The sequence below is a fragment of the Orussus abietinus genome, unplaced genomic scaffold (assembly GCF_000612105.2).
Source record: "Orussus abietinus isolate OABI.00-Male unplaced genomic scaffold, Oabi_2.0 scaffold132, whole genome shotgun sequence".
Taxonomy (NCBI): domain Eukaryota; kingdom Metazoa; phylum Arthropoda; class Insecta; order Hymenoptera; family Orussidae; genus Orussus; species Orussus abietinus.
This window is the reverse complement of record NW_019394292.1, coordinates 93598-117913: the sequence shown is the minus strand read 5'-3', so window position 1 is coordinate 117913 and position 24316 is coordinate 93598. Positions and strand designations below refer to the sequence as shown.

Below are 24316 nucleotides of genomic sequence, written 5' to 3'. Positions count from 1 at the left end.
AGAAAGTCGCGCGCAATCTTTTCCCCCAGAATTCTGACGAGCTTCTCGGCGGGAAAAACAGGGCCGCGCCGTTTAATGTTTATTCGCCGACATTTCCACATTTCGATGTCAAAGAAAAGTAACGCGCAAAACTCCCAATGATAACTTCGCCTCTGGTGTGGCGATGTTTTGCGAGGCGAAGCTATCGTTCCAGGCTTTACTACGGTGGGTTTTCCTTCCTTTTCTTTTTTTCCTCCTTTTTCCCCCCTCTGAGGGTGTTCTTATCTCGTATCTGAAACAGCAGTTGTTCGCCGGGCATTTTTCCAGCAGGTTTCACCCAAGAATTCCCCCTGCATATCTCCGGAATTCTTCCGAAAAAAAGCGAACAAAGTTCCTTGGTGTCCCCTCCACCTTGTGGCCTCCGGCGTGTTTTTGGTCTTGCATGGTCCTTTTTTCCCCTTGTTTTTCGCTTTTTTAATCCTCCTTACGTCATTTTTAGATGTTTACGGTAGAGCGATGTACATTGCACGGTATCTTTATCTTTGAATTCCTCCCGGAAAAACCGCTGAAGCGATAAATGTAATCTCTACGTGGTTCCCTGCTCTCGGGCTCTATTATGTCCTTCTGGGTTCTAACTCGGGCATGATATTCTAATGTCGGCGGATACATAACTCGGCTGGCTTTTGACTTTTATTCCTCGCTAATTTTCGAACTATGCAAAATTAACATAAAAAAGAACGTAATATGTGAAATTTCATGTGAATGAAGTCCTTCCTTATAGCCTTAGATGCCACTTTCACATCCCCTTAAAACCTAATTCTTCTGTTTGTCCGTAAATTATTTTTTTAATTTATATAAAAAATTAAATTTCATGAGGATCAAGATCTTCCTTAATGGCTTCACATTTACGTTGTACCGTTTGAAACGATTAAAGTTCACTCAGTTCGGAGAAAAGTTTCATTAACTATTGGCTCTTTAGATGCCACTTTCACATCCCCTTAAAACCTAATTCTTTTTTTGTCCGTAAATTATTTTTTTATTTTATATAAAAAATAAAATTTCATGTGGGTCAAGATCTTTATAGCCTTCACATTTACGTTGTACCGTTTGAAACGATTAAGTTCACCCAGTTCGGAGAAATGTTTCATTGACTCTTTAGATGCCACTTTCACATCTCCTTTAAACCTAATTCTTCTTTTTTGTCCCCGTATGTAGTAAACTCGCTACTTCTCCGGGTTTTGTCATTTCATCATTTTGAGAGGTTGCAGGTCTGTTATGAACACGGGGAAAATTACATGGGAATAATGTCCCTTGTAAGAAACCGGTGATATCCTTTCGTGCATGAAAAAGAGAGCTCCGTGCCCGATAGGAAACTGCACGATCATTTCTAGTAACTCGGCATCTCTCGAGTTTTTGTACTTCGGTCATTTCGAAACGTTACGGTACCGTCGTCTGTAAAATCTCCGTAAAGAGAATGATTTTTTACTAGCAAGACTTACCGACACTACTTCCTCGAAAAATGTCGAACTTCAAGGAATAGCGACGAAGTCTCCGTTTTTAAATTTCAATTCGACTCGTTCCTAATTCCTGATGATTAATTCCGTGTCTTCTAAAGAAAATGATTTTTTTACTAGTAGGACTTACCGACACTACTTCCTCGAAAAATGTCGAACTTCAAGGAATAGCGACGAAGTCTCCGTTTTTAACTTTCAATTCGACTCGTTCCTAATTTCTGATGATTAATTCAGTGTCTTCTAAAGAGAATGATTTTTTTACTAGTAGGACTTACCGACACTACTTCCTCGAAAAATGTCGAACTTCAAGGAATAGCGACGAAGTCTCCGTTTTTAAATTTCAATTCGACTCGTTCCTAATTTCTGATGATTAATTCCGTGTCTTATAAAGAAAATGATTTTTTTACTAGTAGGACTTACCGACACTACTTCCTCGAAAAATGTCGAACTTCAAAGAATAGCGACGAAGTCTCCGTTTTTAAATTTCAATTTGACTCGTTCCTAATTTCTGGTGATTAATTCCGTTTCCTTTTAATTGTCTTAAGGTGACATGAAAGGGTCATTCTGTACATATAAAACGTCAAAATATTTATATAACTTTTCTCCAAACCAGATGCACCGAATTATTGGAAACTTCAGCACGTGGTTATAGAGGCTCTAAGGAAGAACGTTCGTGTTTTTCATATTTAATAAAAATTTTTTTTATTTATTCCAGACCGGAACAAGAATACTTTTTTTTTTTAATGAAATTTAATAAGCACCGCGTTCTACCTTAGAGCCTTCATAATCACGTGCTAGTTTCAAATGATTCAGTGTGTCCAGTTTGGAGAAAAGTATTATAAATACTTTCACGTTTTATATATATATAAAATATATAATACAGAACGACCCTTTCATATCACCTTAAGCATCTAGTAAGTCGATGTTTCCTTGTTCTTTGACTCCTAATTTTTGGACGTCACGGTACCATTACGCGTAGGAAAATGTTACAAGGAGATGATTAGATCTTTAAAAACGGTAATATATGCTGTTTCACATGTGAGAACGAGCATTGTACTCGACAGGAAATTCTAGAAATATGTTTTATTTAACATGTCTCCAGCCTGCGTGTTTCCGACATTTTGAAGCATTACGGTATCATTATATACGGACCCCCGACAAGGAATTCCTTCCAAGAAAATCATCGATGCGATAAATCTAATCTCGTTGCCCATTCCCAACTTAACATCTAACATTCAGGTACCGAGTTTTTGCATAGTTTCGACCCACGTCCGTCTTCCTCTTGCTGTCATCCGCCATTTTGCCATTTTGCTGTTATCCCGTCATTTTCAAACCTAATCATTCTACAAGAAATCTCATTTGTATTCCGTCCAAGAAACTCATCCAAGCGATAAGTTCAATCTTTTCAAAACGTCTTTTCCATCACAATATATAAAATTAAGTTATTTTTACGATATTTATCCACCGTCCAGTATCTTCCTTCTGATAACGCCGGCTATTTTGCCGATTTTTTTGCCATCCCGTCAATTTAATATATTACCATATTATATAAGAGATCCCGACATTTGAATTCCTTCTAAGAAAAATCATCGATGCGGCAAATCTAATCTTCTCGGTACCTGTTTTTATTTCAATATTTATCTACAAATTATGCAATATTGATTTAGCGTCCGGTATATCTTACTTCCAACAAAATTCCCCATTTTGCCGATTTTTATTATTCCGTCATTTCAAAGCCTTTGGATTCCGTTAATATAGATCATCAAGCCTAATCAAAATCATCATAAGTCTAATCATTTCAATATCTTACTATCTCAGATTTAACCTGAAATTCATTTTACGATATTTTGACTCGCCGTCCAGTATTGTTCAACTTGTGGGTAGCATCCGGCATTTTGCCAATTTTTGTCATTCTGTCATTTCTAAGCGGTACCACCGTATACGAGAGTCGGCCTTTGAATTCCTTCCGAGAAAATCATCGAGGCGATAAATCTAATCTTTTCAATACCCGGTTCCGACTCGACTCCCAGCTTTCAATTCGTAACTCTTTCATGTAAAATCGACCTAGTTCAGTTCCTGGTTTCTAGTATCTGGTAACTTAACGTCTCTCCTCTTCTTTTTTTTTTTCTTTCTTCTCATCCGGTCGTTTCTTAACGATGTAATTTTTATTTTTGATTTAATAGCTAGAAAATGCTATACTGATATTAATATCCGGTAGAATACTTTTTTTTCCTCATCCGGTCGTTTCTTAAGGATCTAATTTTTATTTTTGTTTTAATAGGTAGAAAATGCTATACTGATATTAATATCCGGTATAATACGTTTTTTTTCCTCATCCAGCCGTTTTTTAACGATCTAATTTTTATTTTTGTTTTAATAGGTAGAAAATGTTATACCGATATTAATATCCGGTTCTTCAAACTGATACAGCAGCCATTAGATAAATGATCAGTGAATATTAAAAGTCTAATCATCGAGGTAAATAAATGATACCGAAAATGAGATTAAGGCTGAAAAGGCGCGTTAAAGTTTCTTCAGGCTTATTTCGGAGCCAACTCGTAGTTTTCAACATCCTTTCGATACTTACAAAATCTACATAGCCCCGAGTTCGCTGACCCCGGCATTTAGTAATTTCCCACCACTCCGTTTTTTGTTATAGCGTCATTTTGAAACGTTACAATACCGCTAGGTGCACGAAGAAAATGATTTGGGAATGATTGCCGTCCGATATAAGAAACTAGAAAAGCGAGGAGGCGATAAATCTAATTTCTTCAATGCTCCGTTCCGACCCGACTCCTAACTTACTACTTCAATTTCTTAACTCTTCCTTAGAATGTCTCGACCCGAGGTATAATTTGTTATCCCCGTAACGAATGCATCTACCGGCTAGACGGTGCTCCAGATTTTGCCATTGCATAATTTCGAAACACCGTTGCCCCCTTGAGAGATCCTGATATTATTTAGGACTTTTTTTAGATCCTTGGAGGCGATAAGTCTCATCCCTTCGATCCTAGATTGCGACTTCCATCTGTATGAATTAAGCTCATAAAGTTACAATGTACAAATCCCTTGGTACCAAATGATCGGTATCATAATAAAGTTTCGCCGGGAAAAGCAGATAAGTCTTTACCCCTTTGCGGTCGGAGGAAATAATGTCGTAGTAAAGTCGTGGAGGAAATAATTTTTTTGGAGCATGGTGATGTGCGCCATGCGCTAATTTGTCCCGACTAGTTGGTACTCCCATAAGAGAAATTCCCCGATCGCAAAGGGTTAAAAGTCTCGATATACGGCAAACTTTCGGTATTATTGCGGTCTATTACCGTGAATTATTTTTCTACGTGCAATAAGTCGGGATATATCCACTTCTTGCCCCTCAGTCATCTCTAGATGTACCGGAACGAATTTCTCGCCACCCCTTTGAGGATGCCCCAACTAGCTGGTACTCCCATCAGAGAAATTCCCCGATCGAAAAGGGTTAAAAGTCTCGATATACGGCAAAGTTTCGGCATTATTGCGGTCTATTACCGTGAATTATTTTTCTACGTGCAATAAGTCGGGATATATGTGCCCATAATTATGAAAGTGGTCTAAGTCATATATTTTTTCTTTCGAAATTACATTGAATTAATTTCGTTTGAAATAATATGGCGTGAAATAACTGATAAACTCATTTTTTTTTAATATTGACTTAGACCACTTTCATAATTATGGGCACATATCCACTTCTTGCTACTCAGTCATCTCTAGATGTACCGGAAGGAACTTCTCGCCACCCCTTTGAGGATGCTCGTAGCTCCGTCACGGTACAAAATAAGGATCGCGAACATAGGAGGCGATAAATCTCATCCCTTCGATCCTAGATTGCGGGTCGGCGTTCCATCCCCTCCGTATAAAATGAAGGCAGCGAGAAGTCCTGCATTCGTTGCCCCCAGCATCCAGTAACTCAGCATCTCGCCGGTTTTTCGTGTGTTCTCCTCTGGCCGAGTAGAATTTCTCGGCTCGGTGTTCTTATTGCGCATCGCCGAGCCCTCGGAGGCTCTTAACCGTGAACGTAAAACTTGACAAACGATCAATTTTCCGTTCTTTGTTTCTTGCCACGGAGGAGCTCCCCTCTCCACCCTGTCTCTTTCCAGGACCTCTTCTCTCCTTCTCCGGGCCTCTTTCCCTCGTCTATGCGTCGAAACGAGCCGCGCAGACCAGAGGGAGAGAGAGAGAGAGAGAGGCACTCTATCAAAGTAGAGTACGTTTGGCTTGGTTTATTTTTTACTTTGGGAGGGGTCCAAATTGTAAAATCAATACTTCCTCCTAAATTTAGAAGCCGGCCGACGCAGGCTTTTTCCTCTGTCCCGACGAGTCGGCTTGCCGAGTCTATGTTCCTAGGATCATTCACTATATCTCGGTCGCCGAACTTTCCCGACACCTCGGGATCGACAATTGTTGTAATGTAATGGCAACAACAGGTTGTAATGTTTTATTTAGTTTTAAGGGGATGGGAAAGTTACGTCAAAGAGGTCTCATTTATGATACCTTTCTTCGAATTGGGTGTACCGAATCATATCATACATTACAATGTGAATACGGAGGCTATAAGGGAGGTCATGACGCCCATGAAATTTCAATTTTTCAATAATTCAAATTTTCCTAGTCTACGTTCCGAGGATAATTCACTATATCTCGGTCGCTGACACCTCGGGATCAACAATTAAGGTTGTAATGTTTTATTTACTTTTAAGGGATGGGAAAGTTACGTCAAAGAGGTCTCATTTATGATACCTTTCTTCGAATTGGGTGTACCGAATCATTTCATACATTACAATGTGAATACGGAGGCTATAAGGGAGGTCATGACGCCCATGAAATTTCAATTTTTCAATAATTAAAATTTTCCGAGCCTACGTTCCTAGGATAATTCACTGTATCTCGGTCGCCGAATTTTCCCGACACCTCGGGATCAACAATTAAGGTTGTAATGTTTTATTTACTTTTAAGGGGATGGGAAAGTTACGTCAAAGAGGTCTCATTTATGCAACCTTTCTTCGAATTTGGTGTACCGAATCATTTCATACATGACAATGTGAATACGGAGGCTATAAGGGAGATCATGACGCCCATGAAATATCAATTTTTCAATAATTAAAATTTTGAAAAATAAATAATATATATAATATAAATATTGATGAAAAACAATATTTCATGAGTTTCAGGACCTACTTTAGGGCCTTCACGTTCCCGTGGGATAATTTCAAACGAATCGGTACACCCAATTCGGAAAATACTTTCCCCAACGATTTGACTTCTCCGATATATATATGTATATATATAGATTGACCCTTTCATATCACCTTAATGTTCTGAAAGTAAAAAAGGGAATTTATAATTATCCCCAGCAGACTCTTGGAGGGCAAACAAGGCCCAACTACAGGTTTCTCGGCAATCGCTACGAAATTCCGATTGTTATCGAAAATACTGGGTATTATCAAAACCTCCCCAGCCTGAAAATAAAAAAAAAAAAGTGCATAATTATCCTAATCGATATTGTGGAGGGTGAAAAGATCCCAAGTATAGGTTCCCGGCCCTCGATGTAAAATCTGATTATTATCGGAATTCTGGTTAATCTCCGAGTTTTAGGTATTAAAAATAAGTTACCAGGATTTTTATAGCATCCGATGCCTCTGCCTTTTGTGCATGTATGCCTGCGTAAGAGCTGCAAAAGTCGTTTGTTCGAGTGCACTTATTTTGCGACCGCTCTCGGTACACCGACCACTGGGCTGCAATAATCCTCTTGTCTTTCAATTATTGGCCTCGAGAAAAGAAAAAAGAACAAAAAGGAAGACCACGTAATTGCCTCAACAAAAATCACGGGGAGTAAATAACACCACAATTACCCTCCTCCCCGACTTCGCTATGAAATCGTGATTGTTACCGACACTCTACTTGTTGTAACTAATTTTTCCATCGGCCTTAACGATGTCTCATTTTGCAAACACGGCGTATCTTCGCTTTCCTAACTTTTTCTTCCCTTACTTTTTAACGAACACCCAATCATGCCAGAACTTATAAGATATGACTCGAATTGGGATTTTCTCTGACGTGATGATCTAATTGATTTTTAAGAAATTAAATAAAAGAGGTATGCATGTAAGCTTTCATAAGAATTAAATATGACCACTCTACTTTAAATCCTCTTCTATGCGGTTGAGATATTTAAATTATTTTCAACCTTAAACTCATTAAGGCGATGTGAAAGCGTTATCTCAGAGATTAATCGTTTATGAATCTTTCTATGAACTGGGTTTACCGAATCATTTTTTCACTTTTTTATTACAAAAATTACATTTCATGAGTGCAGAGACCTTACGTAGGGCCTCCACATTCACGGAGGATAACTTGAAACAACTCGATACCCTCGGTTATTAAAAATGTTACAACTGTTCATGACCAGAATAAAATTTCATGGGTGTCAGTACTTTCCCTACGACTTTCACAAACACAGGATAAAATGTGAAACAGTTTCCATGCACCCAGTTTAAAAGAACAGTTTCATAAACGATTGATCCCTCAGATGGCACTTTCATATCGCGTTAATAATTAGAAAAAATTAATTTTTATTCCCACTCGGGGTGATCAATTGCCGGAATAGAGTAATGTCAACAGAAACAAAGGAAGCCGAGTCGTGGAGGAAGTTTTTCGTTTCTGATGTTTCTATGCACCCAGTTTAAAAGAACACTTTCATATACGATTGATCCCTCAGATGGCACTTTCATATCGCGTTAGAAAAAATTAATTTTTATTCTCACTCGTTGGTGCATTCAATTGCCGGAATAGAGTAACGTCAACAGAAACAAAGGAAGCCAGGAAGCCGAGACGTGGGGGAAGTTTTTCGTTTAGCTTGTCCGAATGTGCCAGGAAAGCCAACAGCTGTTTCCTGGCCTCCCTTGACACCTGTGTCCAGGTGCGAGGACAACGCTGGGTATCCCTAAAAAACTACGTAATTGTACAGTTTTTGATGCCTCTCGCTAACGGGAGCATTAGTCAGCATCAATACCAAGGAAGGGGTAGTTTATTGCAAGGGGAAATAAATATTCAATGTTTCAACTCGGGCCCAACTCGTTAAAAAAGAAGTACGGTGACCAACTGGCATTCATGTCCAGTTAAACGCTCCTGTTATTTATGACGTATCGTTAATACACAACTTTTCATTTCTTTTATATATATGTAATTATGAGTCCCCTTAAAAGTGGCGAAATTATATTACATAACGCGACATGCACGGCGGTGAATTAAACAATGGCCCAAGAATGAGCTTTTATTGTCATGTTCCTGAAAGGAGAATTCATAAAAATTATGATCTTTGTCGGATTTTATTGAGATTGTAAATTATTAAGGTGATATACGGAGGCTATAAGGGAGGTCATGACGCCCATGAAATTTCAATTTTTCAATAATTCAAATTTTCCTAGTCTACGTTCCGAGGATAATTCACTATATCTCGGTCGCTGACACCTCGGGATCAACAATTAAGGTTGTAATGTTTTATTTACTTTTAAGGGATGGGAAAGTTACGTCAAAGAGGTCTCATTTATGATACCTTTCTTCGAATTGGGTGTACCGAATCATTTCATACATTACAATGTGAATACGGAGGCTATAAGGGAGGTCATGACGCCCATGAAATTTCAATTTTTCAATAATTAAAATTTTCCGAGCCTACGTTCCTAGGATAATTCACTGTATCNGAAGGATTTGAGGGAAATAAAAGCGGCGAATATCGCAATAATACGCACGCCGGTCTAAGGAGAAAAAGTGTAAAGAAAGAGTGTAAGAAAATGAATTGAACGGCCTTAAGTCAGTTTAGGGCCTCCCTAATCACGTGCTGAAGTTTCCAACGATTCGGTGCGTATCCAGTTTGGAGAAAAGTTTTATAAATATTTTAACGTTTTATATGTATAGAATGACCCTTTCATAGAACCTTAATTGAGTTATTTTAAATAATGCATGGACTTGGATCATGAACCGAAATTTAATTTAGAATGATTCTTCTATGAATTAACGGTTGAGTCATGAAAGTATGGTAGCAGGGAAGCAAGTTCGGTCGTTCGTAACTAATGCACTGTTCTCATTATGAATTATGAAAATGGAAAAGCTCTTAGCAGGTGTTAGAACGTGAGAATAGATCTTCTTCGGGTCATGGTAATGAGATTTGAGCAGGGGGGAAAACCATAACCGTAACAGAGGCCGGAAGTGACTACGAAGGAGCATTTTTCAGCATGGAAAGGCATAAACTCGAAAACAAAAGAGTATTCACGGCAGCAAGTCGGAATCGTAATTTACAGTAGAATATTATTAAACTAATTATAAGTAGTCCAGTAAACATAATAAAAAAAAAAACTATCATTGAACCAAAGAAATATTTTATTAATTATAGGAATAATTATTTGACTGAAGTAAACTCCAGCATATCGGATGCAACATTTCTTTGGGATTGTGCTCCTTTTGTTTTGCCAGTCAAATAATTATTCTTTGAATGAGCGTAATGTTTCTTTGCTTCAATGACACTTTTTCTTATTCTTTTTTCTTTTCTCGGTGTGCCAATGTCTAAGAATTACATTCGAGCTTCGAATTAAACGTCGGGAAAGGATACGAGGAAGAAATCGAAATGCAACTGCTGGGACTCGGTATCCCGATTCCAGGAATTGAAATTCTTCCCGAAGGAATCTCATAGATTGGATGAAAACATATTTCCGAAGTTAGGGGGCGAAACTACGAAGCGAGTGTTACAGCTCGACGAAGAAGAAGTTCGACTCGGGAATTCTGTCTATACCGTGGAAGGAAAGTAAAGTGGTAAAACTAACCCCGGAAGTTTTCGAACTGGGGTTAACTAACTATCGATAATATAAAGTATTGACACGGAATTCAGCTGGGGATTCCCAGATATAACTTCCCTATACTTCCCCGACGTGCACAAATCCAGATTAACCGAATTTAATTTAATTAACTAACCCTAAAACTTTCGGAAGTACAATTCAAACGGATACAAATGAACTGTAACATTATTAACAAAAGAAAATCGGCGCGCTGTATTCTTTCCAAATATGATATTCATGAGCTGCATTGCGCAAATCCAGATTAACCGAATTTAATTTAATTAACTTAACTAACCGTAAACTGTTCGAAAGTACAATTCAAACGGATACAATTGAACCGTAACATTATTAACAAAAGAAAATCGACGCGCTCTATTCTTTCGAAATATGATATTCATGAGCTGCGCAAATCCAGATTAACCGAATTTAATTTGATTAACTTAACTAACCGGAAACTTTTCGAAAGTACAATTCAATCGGATACAAATGAACTGTAACTATATTATCAAAAGAAAATCGGCGCGTTCTATTCTTTCCTAATTTGATATTCATAAGCTGCATTGCGCAAATCCAGATTAACCGAATTTAATTTAATTAACTTAACTAACCGTAAACTGTTCGAAAGTACAATTCAAACGGATACAAATGAACTGTAACATTATTATCAAAGGAAAATCGGCGCGCTCTATTCTTTCCTAATTTGATATTCATGAGCTACATTGCGCAAATCCAGATTAACCGAATTTAATTTAATTAATTTAACTAACCGTAAACTTTTCGAAAGTACAATTTAAACGGATACAAATGAACTGTAACATTATTAACAAAAGAAAATCGGCGCGTTCTATTCTTTCCTAATTTGATATTCATGAGCTCCATTGCGCATATCCAGATTAACCGAATTTAATTTAATTTAATTAACTTAACTAACCCTAAACCTTTCGAAAGTACAATTCAAACGGATACAAATGAACCGTAACATGATTAACAGAACAAAATCGGCGCGCTCTATTCTTTCCTAATTTGATATTCATGAGCTGGGAAGGGCTCGCAAATGAATTTCGAAATTAAATTTGTATCGAAAACGCGGACAAGTGGCGGCCAATTTCGATACCCGAGGAAGAACTAAATAATTGATTATTGCAGCCCGTAAATAAATTATTATCACGGTCTGAATAATAATCGCTATTTATTGCTCTGCCTTAAATTAATATACGATTAAAATCGCTTTTTCGAAGCGATGTAAATCATGCATGATGCGGTAGGCGCAATAAAGCCACACATTGTATAGTTCGAGTCTGCTACTACGACGACTAACATCTCATTAATGCTAATTCATCGGCCCGTTGCCCCTCGATGATGGTGATGACAATTCACGGGGTATTATCGGTGCGTCTCGAGTTAATGCTCGCGCTACTCTAAGCAAGTCGCAAGCCATAATTTGCAGCCTTCATGTCCGCTTTCCCAGTGATTAACGTCTGATGAACGCGCAGCTCGATGAGAGATCCTTTTGACTCCTCTTCGGATTCTGAATGCTGAAAAGGTGCGACAATGAGGATCGTTACTTAAGCTTTAGATTCGCCCACAATGATAATTACTGGAATTAAGACTTTTATTTAAACCCTTTTCATTTTTTAATGCCTGTTGCGCAGAGCCATAAAGAGACATCTCGGGCTACTTTTAGGAATAAAAAAAAAATCCTGGATACTGAAACGGTCTAAAAATTTGCAGCCTGGATAAATTGTATCTTAAGGAAAATAAAATAATTTACAGTCTTCTCAATGATTAGCGTTTAATGGACGATCCTTGATAAATGGTATATCGTTCATTTGTTTGAGGAGGAACAATAACATTCTTTGGCTGTCGCTACAAACTTATTTTCTAATTTATCAAGCATGTCTCCCAAAGAATACTCCAACGATTACATCAAGATTCGACATGATAGGAAATATTTTTGCCGTTGGCACGAAAATTCCTGCAATGAGCGCAAAACTTTGTCTCTGCTAAAAGTGCAAATGTCTTTTTTCCCTTGGGTTGCACCACCAAATGATTTTCCAGGAGGCAAGGAACGTCTTTGTCAAGAAAACATCCTGCCCTAAGTAATAAATTTCGCTCCCAGCATTAGAGTGTAAAAAAAAATGAATTGAATGGCCTTAAGTCAGTACTTAAGTCCGATGTACTCGGAAATACTCTCGAAAAAAGAGAACGCCAGCCTCCATTAGGGGTTCTAAATAACGCCGATTTTTGCCGAAGGATTTGAGGGAAATAAAAGCGGCGAATATCGCAATAATACGCACGCCGGTCTAAGGAGAAAAAGTGTAAAGAAAGAGTGTAAGAAAATGAATTGAACGGCCTTAAGTCAGTACTTAAGTCCGATGTACTCGAAATACTCTCGAAAAAAAAGAGAACGTCAGCCTCCATTAGGGGTTCTAAATAACGTGAATCCAGGGCCGATTTTTGCCGAAGGATTTGAGGGAAATAAAAGCGGCAAATATCGCAATAATACGCACGCCGGTCTAAGGAGAAAACCCGGAGCCTCGAGTCGGCTTTTCCGAAGCAAGCGTCCAATTAAACCGCAGTTCGCCGCGGATAGAAATAGGAGAAAAAGGGCGAGAAGGAGAGAGAGAGAGAGAGAAAGAGGATATCCCCGGGTTTCCTCGCGTCCGGTCGAGCGTTCCGAAGCGCGGAACTGGTTCGCGTTCCCCGGACCTGCGAATTCGCAAAAAGATGAGAAGGGAGGCGAAATAAAGATAAAGGGGAAAAAAAATGCCTGCAGAAGGCGGAGGATCGGTTTTTAAGAGGTCGGCCGAGTCCTTGAGCGGCGCGATTTCAATGCTACTTGCGAGAGGGCAACAATGCTGGAAGTACAAAGGGGCCTTCGGGACGTATATATGGCCTCGATGTCGGTCATCATTAAGTCCCTTAGCGCGACGCATAGAATTCCGTATCAAGGTGATATGAAAGGATCATTCTATATATATATATATCAGGATGTAAAAATATATTATAAGACTTTTCTCCAAACTGAGTGCACCTAAACATTTGAAACTTCTGCACGTATATATGCCCTCGATGTCGGTCATCATTAAGTCCCTTAGCGCGACGCATAGAATTCCGTATCAAGGTGATATGAAAGGATCATTCTATATATATATCAGGATGTAAAAATATATTATAAGACTTTTCTCCAAACTGAGTGCACCTAAACATTTGAAACTTCTGCACGTATATATGCCCTCGATGTCGGTCATCATTAAGTCCCTTAGCGCGACGCATAGAATTCCGTATCAAGGTGATATGAAAGGATCATTCTATATATATATCAGGATGTAAAAATATATTATAAGACTTTTCTCCAAACTGAGTGCACCTAATCATTTGAAACTTCGACACGTGATTGCGGAGGCGTGTGATACTCGTGAAATTGAATTTTTCGCAAATAAATGCGATCTTGGTTCTAGTCTGATGAATAAAAAAATTCTCTTGAAAAATGAAATCTCACGAGCATTGCGTTTTTCCTTAGGGCCTCTGTAATCACGTGGTGAAGTTTAAAATGACTCTACGCACCTAGTTTGGAGAAAAGTTTCACGAACGATTGAAATGTCAGGTGCCACTTTTGCAACCCCTTAATGAACGTTAAGAAGATAAAAAAGGTTTAGTTTATACCCCACGGAATAAAGAATGTTAAGTCATTGAACAATCATTTAATCAGCTGCACTATAATAGTATATATGTATAAAATATCCCTTTCATATCACCTTAAGGTCGCCTCCGAAGGCGGGACGAACTTTATCGTGCCAGCGGGGAAGCGCGTTTCGTCGAATTAAAATTTAATTCTGCCCGGAGAGAGAGGCCGAGACAGGGCGAAGGAATGGGAGGGACCCGGAGAGGGGCCGAGGAAAATGAGGGGAGAGCCCATGAAAAAGTGTAATCAATATTTTTGTACGAGTAAGTACTTTTCCCGGCGCGTCTGAGCGGGCGCGTGCGGTCGCCCCTCTTTGTATACGTCCTCACCGCGCCGTGAGTCACGTGACACTGACAGACGGCACAGACTGCGCGCGCAGCCCCGCCACACCGACGCGCGCCGCCACACGGAAGCGCGCGACACTACCGCCGAGGCAGTAAAGGCTTGTGTCCCTGATCGAGGAACTATGTCGAAAATCTTTTTCAAATGTCTTACCTCGACTAGAACGCCTTAAAGTGATACGAAAGGGTAATTCTATATGTACCAAAACGCACATCAAACACTCCGAATTGAGGCCAGTCAGGTATATTGATTCATACTCTATTGTTCCTGATCATTGTGACTTGTAATATTCATGCGAGGGTTTGTATATTTGCGATATCGTATTTTATTCCTATTAATAGCCGTCGCGTGATTAATTTATATTAAACTTTATCGTGCCTCGCTAGTCTCTGTTGCCGGGCCATTATCGTGCCTCTACTTGTTACGATTAAAATACAATGTACGAAAAATACGATATGTAACCCTAACAATTGTACAGCTCAAGAAATCGCGCTGAATAACATCTGTGGAATAGAAAATAATCCGGTATAAACAATCGCCACCTGATCTTCCTTCCGTTTACGCCGCGACCGGTTACATTATTATTCAATATCCATTTAATAGGTTATTATTCTTTTTAGCATAGTACTTTCTACCCGGCGTAAACGGAAAGTTTGTTAAAACACGCGTTGAGGGTGTAAATAGAACTCTTGTTCTCTCTCTTGAGAGATGCTCCACACCGAGTTAGGTACACGAGAGCAACGCGTACGAAGTCACGCTCGTCCGCTATATTCGCACGATACATCGACGCGTGCGCCGCTTCCTTCTCCCTCCGACGGCGCTCGCAATTTTCCATCCCACTCCACTCGCGCCTGCATACGGGTGCGCGTCACTGTCGGTACACGGACGCACACACATGCCCGCATACCTGCGCGTCACCGTCGCTACATGGACACCCTGCGCCTGCATGCTGGTGCCTCGTCACCCTGTCACTACACTACTCACACTAGCGCCCGCATACAGGCGCGCGTCAATGGCACTACACACACGCACACTGCCCGCACACACCCTTCTTTAGCCCCTCCCCCTACTCCCCTGGACCCGAGGCATGGAAATTCGAAAATCTTACGCCTTCTCTCTCTCTCTCTTTCTCTCTCTCCTCCGTCTTTTCTTCCTCTCTTTCCATCCTAACGGCCTTCACTCACGGCGGCTTTCTAAGAATTTTTGAGCCCGCTTCGTCACGATTTCTATCGTCCGCCGGCCGGCCACGCCGCCGCCATCTTGAGAAAAAAGCATAACCCGAGCTCTCCGGATTTCACGTAAATGACGCGACGTGTCTCTTTCTCTCTCGCTCGCTTGTGGGTACGTGGCGTTTGTTTCTAAGCGACGACGCGGTATTACTACTGGCTTGGGAGCGGGTTTTCAATTTTCTTTTCTTAATTTGACGAAATTACTTCTCGCCCGGTTTTTCCGCGTTTTATGTTCTAACTGGCGAGCGCGCGGATTCAGAAAATTAAGCCCCGCGAAATCGTTCCAGGAACGATTATGCAGCTCCCGCGTTGCATGTCGGCGATGCATGGAACCGACCAATTTTCTTGGGGGTTTCCTTCTTTTCGGTTTAAAGGGCCATGATAGGGTCATTCTATATGCATGAAAACATTTAAATATTTCTAAAACTGTCCTCCATACTATAGGCGCCATCTGTTGCGAATCCCGAGATTTATCTTGATGTGCGCATCGAAAAACGACTCTTTTCAATTTTCTTCTTTAACTCGCAAGAAGTTAATCGCTTAAAGTTTTTACCTGGTTGGAGAAGAATATTAGAAATGCAGAACTGAGTCCAAAAGTCCTTTCTTGGAATATTAACGGTTACCTTCGCACGTTAAAATATAAATGACGTTAAGTCGTCCCTGTAAAATAATCACTCATTATTTATCATTATTTATCTGCATTCCTTTGTAATGAAAACGTTAACAAAGCTTTCAATCTTCGTATCATCAACTGACATATTTCGGGAATTCCTTACAATTCGTTTTTAACAATATACCCATGCTCATTATGGCGCAAAAAAAAAAATAGACCGTGTACGTGAAATCGTTCCCGTCTTGCCGATATCCCCTCGGCGTTAATTTGCATATTAAACGCAGAATAGAAATCCTTGTTTCTCCCTGCAAAAAGAAAAATTCCGGCATAATCCCTTGGTCACGTTTCGCAGGGTTCTCGGAGCCGAGTGCCTTTCTCGGAATTTTTACCCCGTGGCTTTTTATATCCGGCCGAAATGACAAACACCTAAACCGCCCGATCGAATTGCATAACCGTGACAGGCACGAGTGGCAATTCCGTTTTTCCGCGAAACTTTTACCTAAGGAAACTGCCCGGGCGACGGATTTATCGCGGGGCCCGTCGAGAGAAAAATGAAAAATGGCGACGGCGACGTCCGAACCGGAGGAATTCGACTCGGCCGAGGCGATCGAAATTATTTAATATTCCCTCCGGGTTCTGCGCCGCCACAGAAGGATTTTCCGAATTAAAAGGAAAAGCTAATTCCCCCGAACCAGCTGGACCGTACTTATTGCCAGAATGTCTCTTTCGAGTAAATACCATTTATTTTAAATATCCGTCTCATCGATCCTAGTAAAAAGTGATTTCAAACGTATCGAAACAATTGTTAAATCCCGGGGGCATTTGAAAGAGTAACAGCAATTATTTTTATTAATTATTACATCCCCGGATTATCGGGGGGCTTGGATCCCTGAAGGACGATTTCTATCTTTAAATTATTCATTGCTAACGATATTGTAATTTTCTAAGATTATCGTTGGAAGTTTCATTTAGACGTAATATACTAACCTTATGGCGGGTTTACAAATACATATAGTGTGATTCAATTTCATATAACCATGATATAACGTTATGAACTCATAAATATATCTTGAAATTTATAATAATTCTATACTAATTCGCACATTATTAATATCTCGAGATAGTTTATTTAGTCGCTCCTTTCGACAAGGCCCGCGCAAATATCCATCGAAGGAAGAATAAATTTTCAAGGATTATCTCGGTGGAAGTGATATGATTTTCCCTTTTTATTGGGGAGAAAAAGGAAAAAAAAAAAGAAAAAATTAGTTCCCTCGTAGTCGGGCGAGCTCGACGATCGTTTTCGACGAGGCTCTCGGATGTTTTTGAGCGACGACCTCGTCCCGATATCGCGCGTTATCAATAAATTCTCGATTGTTGGCGCTCTCTCTAGAAGCGGACCGAATTTTGGAAATATTTCTCCTCTTATCTCCCTTCCTCCCTGGACGGTCTCTCGCGAGCCTCCTAATATTCTACTTCTCCCTCTCTCCGCCATATTGCCGATAAGACCGTCTCTCTCTCTCTCTCTTACGGTTCATTTTCCGCGGATGTAATAAACAGTTTAACGCTCGCAGTTGTTAAAGAGAACGAGCATGAACTTACGCAGGGATCGTAATGACTCGATATAAAATGGGGCCGGCATAATCTCCCTCCTCCTCCCCCTCTCGCTCGATATACACGTACATACATAATATACAGCCGGATATTCTATATGCATATATGCATATATATGTGTCTGTATATATATATATATATATTTCTTTTTTCGCCGTACTACTCGCTCATAAAAGCGCGAGCGCGGGATGTAAAATGTTATACAGCCGTCCTGAAAAAGTAACGCGCCTTCGCGCTTTATGGCCTTATTTGCGGAGACGTAAAAATTGAGAAAATCAATACGAACTTCCGATATTAAATATGCAGGCTATTGACTGGCTTCGAGAACTTGGGCGGGGCCGCGTCTCGTCCTCTTTCCTCCGAGCCTTTTGTCCCTCTCTTTCCCCCTTTATTTCCTCCGAATTTTTTTTTTTTTTTTTTCCCACCTCTTCGCCGACTTCGCCCAAAAGGTGGAATCGAGAAACGAACGCCCTCGAGTTTTTTCGACATTATTAATATCCCCGAAGGAAATATGTTGACCTGTTGTGCTTGTACATAAGTGACTGTATAGGAAATATATAAATTAGCACATCGTATCGATCACTTGGGTAGATATATTGCCGGTCGAAGTGGCTACTTTTCAATTTCTGACATTTTTTTATCGTCTTTTTTTGCAATCATCCAAAATTTTATCCATTGTTTTAGATATGAAACATCTACTTATGGCCGTGAAAATTAAATTTCTAGATTTAAGAGATTTATCTTAATGATTATTCTTAATTATTCTTTTAATAGTAACCGAACGTATCGATCACTTGGATAGATATGTCGCCGATCGGGATGGCCATTTTTCATTTTCTGATAACTTTTTATCGTTTTTTGCAATCATTCAAAATTTTATCCATTGTTTTAGATATGAAACATCTACTTATGGCCGTGAAAATGAAACTCCTAAATTTAAGAGAATTATCTTAATGATTATTCTTAATTATTCTTTTAATAGTAACCGAACGTATCGATCACTTGGATAGATATATCGCCGATCGAGATGGCCATTTTCCAATTTCTGACAATTTTTTATTGTCTTTTTTTGCAATCATCCAAAATTTGACTCATTGTTTTAGATATGAAAAATCTACTTATGGCCGTAAAAATGAAACTTCTAAGTTTAAGAGAATTACCTTAATAATTATTCTTAATTATTCCTTCAATACTAACAGGATCGTGTCGTTGGGGAACTCGCTTTTTCCACATAAATAATATCCGCGAAGGAAATACGTTGACTTGTCAAACTTGTATATAAACATGCCTATATAGAAAATACATAAAATACCGTGACATCGTATTGATCACTTGGGTGGATATATTGCCGTTCGAGTTGGCTATTTTCCATTTATTCCCAACTTTTTGTTCTCTATGGTCCTATCCACGGCCATCCAAAATAGAGTCCATTGTTACAGAAATGGAAAATCTACGTATGACCGCCATATACGTAGAAAGTAAAACTCCTAAGTTTAATAGAATATATGTTAATAATTATTCATAATTATTCTTTCAACAGTAATTAAATGTGTCGGCAGAGGGCCTCGTTTTTTTCGACATACATAATACCCACCAAGGAAATACGTTGACCTGCTGCCACTTGTACATAAACATGCCTATATAGGAAGTATATAAAACACCGCGACATCGTATCGATCACCTCAGATAGATATATTGTCGTTCGAGTTGGCTATTTTCCATTTTTCTGCCAACTTTTTCCTATTTTAACCACGGCCTTACAAAATCGGGTCCATCCTTACAGAGATGAACAAAACAAAAAAAAGTGGAACATGGCCGTCACGTGTATTGAAAGTGAAGTTGGAAGTACTAAGCTAATGAGAATTATTAGATATAAATAATTTTTAATTATTCTTCCACGTCCCGATTGGTTTGAGCGTAATCTGTCTTATAAACACAAACAACATAATCATCCGAAATTGGGTACGTAAATACAGGAATGAAAAATACTTTATCAGTAGAACAGAGTTTCGACATAAATAATATCCACGGAGAAAATACATTAACCCGTTGGAGATACATATGGTCAAGTAATTATCGTATCGTATTGCTTATTTTAAAAAGATATTTTCCTATCAAAATTTGTTATTTTATGCTGCCCACGGGGTTTTTCTTTTTTTTTTTCGTTTTATTCGATGCCTACGTTATCAGTAATAGTAGCCATTGAATGAGAAATTGAAAGTACGCTTTCCGTAGATTTCTTTTTCTAGAGTAAAGAGGTAATCGCAGAAGAAATACATTGACCTAATGGAGATATGTATGGTCATGTGGGCAATTATCATATCGAATTGATTACTTCGGGCCCTGAAGATTCTTCTCGTTTCGTGTTTTTTTCATCGCCTTATCCCAAGGCTATGTAATCCGATATATAGTGTCCATTCACCTAAAAACCAAACGTTTTACTTCTTAAAATGTAGAATATCTGAGAGAGAAACATGTTTACCTGTTCTTCCACAATAAGAGTGTATAAAAATCATAATTTACTAAAAACTCAAGTCTTTTCTTGTACAATATATTTATTATCTCGCAAAAAGAACCATGTTACCCAGACAACTAAGACACCTTGTCAATGGACGTAAAAAAATATGTACTTCTAATTTCGTACCCATTTCTAATTTTGTTACCATTGATCCCATTGATACCATGATAAAGACAATTTTCCGACGAAACGGCCCACGATACGAGAAAACGCTCAAGACGAAAGCGATTCGGCGGAAAGTAACGAGTAACTTTTATCCTAAACTTTTTCTCCTATCTCGTCCCGTTGAAATGGAAAATCGCCCTTACGTCCGCCTGGAAAATAGCAACTTTTACCTCGTCGGCGCCCAGTGCTTTTGGTCGTAAAATCGTAAAGTCACCGCTATGCCTAATCAGACTAAATGGTATAAACTGATACCGCTCGCGAGCTCGCCGGTGAAATTTTAATTAAACGTTTTAATTAAAAAGTTCGGCAAGAAATGATGCAAACTTCCGATATCAAATAAGGTATCGATTGGCTTCGCGAATCAGGTCGGGCGGAGGCGCTTCGTTTTTATTTCCCGGCCTTTGTGTCTACGCACTTTTTCTTTATCTTTTTTTCTCTTTCATTTTCCGCCGTTCATCCTGTTCCTTTTTATTCTCCGCCCTTTCCGTTGGACTTTTTCGAGCCGAAGCTGCTTTCTTGGGAATCTACGATTAAGTGTTCTCCAAAGTGACGGGAATTTACCGGAGGACGATGGAACCAATGGCCGGCCACTTTTGCTTTCGAATCCGGCGAAATCTTGGCCATTCCTCGCGAATCTAACGATCGTTATTACGAGACCTAATCGCGCTCGGGCGTTTTATTAATGCTGGAAGAAAAACGGCCGTTAACCGATTTTGCGCCATTCCTTGCAAACGTCTTTCTCCGGGGCCTCCTCGCCGTTCATTCGTGTGATATTTCCTCAAAGAAGGCCAGCTTTCTGCAAAGTCAACCAAAGGAGGCTAAAAAACTCTTCGGAGTTTGTTTTACCGCGTTTCTGGGTACTGGAAGTGATAAAACCTCGCGTTCTACCTTAAAACTTGTCCTTTACGGTATAAAATGGAAGTTTCCATGGGTAACTACAAAACGTACATTGTACCTTTATCTAATACCTAGCAGGACAATATGGAAGTTTTGTTAATACAAGATAAATTACTCCTTATTTATCTTACTCAATTTATTGTCATGATGCGTTTTTGAGTACTGGGAGTGATAAAAAGTCCCGATGTACCTTAAAACTGGTCCTTTACGGTATAAAATGGAAGTTTTGTTAATACAAGATAAACTACTCTTTATATATCTTACTCATTTTATTGTCATGATGCGTTTCTGAGTACTGGGAGTGATAAAAAGTCCCGATGTACCTTAAAATTTGTCCTTTACGGTATAAAATGGAAGTTTCCATGGGAAACTACAAAAAGTACATTGTACCTTAATCTAATCCCTAGCAGGACAATATGGAAGTTTTGTTACTACAAGATAAATTACCCCTTATTTATCTTACTCTTGTCCGATTTTTCTTCTGTAAATATGTTTCTCAAGATATTCATGAATTTGAAATGTTAAAAGTTAAATCATTTTGATACACTCATTCCCATAATTGTTTATCAGAATCGGGTTTTTCTTATCATTAAGACTGTTAAACTCCTTTTCGACTAACAAATTTAATATTAACTCGACCGTTTCAGCTCCCTGTCCAATATTTCCGGCCTGCAACGTAAACGTTGCATTTTGAACGCGAAAAACAGTAATTATAATTACACGGGAACAATATTACTTTGTTTTACTATAATTTCCAGGAAAAGGCTCAACGCATTAACTGTCACGTAGGATTACGTAAATCCTGCGCAATGCCTGCAGGGACATTTTGCAAATTCGGCATGGTAGCTTATTCGGCTAATTAACTAATTAAACCGATAACAAGGCGTTAGAAAGTTACACGCTGCCTCTGATCCCGTTTTTATATATATTCTTATATATATTTATTAGGTGACTTTTCTGTATCATTACTCCCCGAGGGGAGTTCTTCATTTTCAACTTACGTAACTTTGGATAATAACGTTTTGTTCTTATTTTTCTTCAGGTCGTCCTGTCGGCATGCAGCACGTACTTCGATACGATTTTGTCGCAGTACGAGGAGAAGGACCCAATCGTTATCATGCGCGATGTCAAATTCTCCGACATCAAGGTGCTCGTGGAATTCATGTACAAAGGAGAGATCAACATCGATCACGTGAGTAAGACTTTTTGCTTCCTTTCAAATCAGGGAATCATTAACCGCGAGTCCTAGAGAAAGTACTAGTACGTATTTTGTCGCACGTGTACAAGTACGAAGAATTAAAAATTGTTCTTACGAATGGATTTAAAAAAAGACATCAAGCGTACTGCTGATAATACCCAAATTTCAAAGAAAGTACTAGTACGTATTTTGTCGCACGTGTACAAGTACGAAGAATTAAAAATTGTTCTTACGAATGGATTTAAAAAAAGACGTCAAGTGTACTGCTGATAATACTCAAATTTCGTACACTTTTAGTACAGAATGCAAGGACTTTTACAAATTCTTCACGTCGGCGACACCTTATTTTATGTTTAAACTAACAGTAACGTTATTAAGTCAACTAAATATATTTCTGCGTGAACAATTTTCGCAATCAGATCCTAAAAATTCCGGTCGCCGTTTTTCCACAATGTTCTGCACGGATTTCCACTTATTTTCTACGTCGCCGACACCAGTAACCTCATTTTATGTTTGAATTAACAGAAACGTTATTAAGTCAACTTAACCCTCTATGAGCCCGTGTAACTTTCAGGTCACATTTTAAATGAAAAATTTTTTTTCATTTGCATATATAGGTTCCTAATTGCTGATTTTTCGTTCCCCCAATTTTTTTTTTTATTTAAAACAAAAATTCGGCCCATAGAGGGTTAACATATTTCTGCGTGAATAATTTTCGCAATCAGACCTTAAGAATTCCGGTCGCCGGTTTGCCACAATGTTCTGCACGGATTTCTATTAATTTTCTACGTCGCCGACACCAGTAACCTTATTTTATGTTTGAACTAACAGAAACGTTACGAAGCCACCTAAACATATTTCTGCGTGAACAATTTTCGCAATCAGACCCTAAGAATTCCGGTCGCCGTTTTTCCACAATGTTCTGCACGGATTTCTCCTAATTTTCTACGTCGTCGATCCACCTCCGTGGGAAGCTTCACAGCGCGGGTCCGACAAAGCGACTTTTGGGCCTCACCTCGCCGTTCCTGTATTTTCGTGCGATTACTTTATCCATCGGTGTGTACTTCTTTTTCCCTCCCCGCCGCGTCGGGTTCGAAGAAACGAAAGCGGCCATTTCTGAAATACATTATTCCCCCCCGCGCGCCGCTGACCCACATAGCATTTTTCCAATTCTGCCCGGCCGATAGAAAGCTGTTTGTAGAAAGTTCCCACATTATTTAGCATTCAACGGCGGCGGCCGTTATTGCGCCGGAAATTAGCAAATAATAATTGGATCCCCATTGTTGGCCGAGGATGATTGTGCGCCGCGACGCTGCGCGTCCTTAAGGCGCGTTCTCCAGCCTCTTGCTCCACTTTTCGGTCCCATTCTCTCATTATTTTAGGTCTCATTGTCCCTCCGCTCGTTGGAATCCAAGATATCGAGCTTCTTGGGCCCTCGTCGTAGGATCAGGAAGCCTGAAAATTAAAAACAATGCGGAGATTAATCATGCACCTTCCGTTTAACAAGATTTGGTATTGGGACAGTTTGCGCGGAAAATTCCTTAATTATTTATAATCACTTCTTCTGGTCCTTTCCGGAACCGAGCTCCTTGGACTTTCATCGGAGGTTTTAGGCAGTCTAAAAATTAAAAATATTGTGGATTAAACGTGAATTTTCTGTTTTTCTTTTTTAATTCGTTTAAATCATCCAAACCTTGAAAT

The 24316-nt window shown here is 39.2% G+C and overlaps 1 protein-coding gene across 1 annotated transcript in view; it reads left to right on the top strand.

Moving 5' to 3' along the window:
- LOC105701576 (zinc finger and BTB domain-containing protein 20) overlaps nucleotides 1-24316 on the top strand; it is a 49843-nt gene that overhangs the window by 14736 nt on the left and 10791 nt on the right. Inside the window, exon 4 of the mRNA XM_023435007.1 lies at nucleotides 22460-22609. Coding sequence (XP_023290775.1) covers nucleotides 22460-22609 — 150 coding nt within the window. The remainder of the gene's footprint in view (nucleotides 1-22459; nucleotides 22610-24316) is intronic.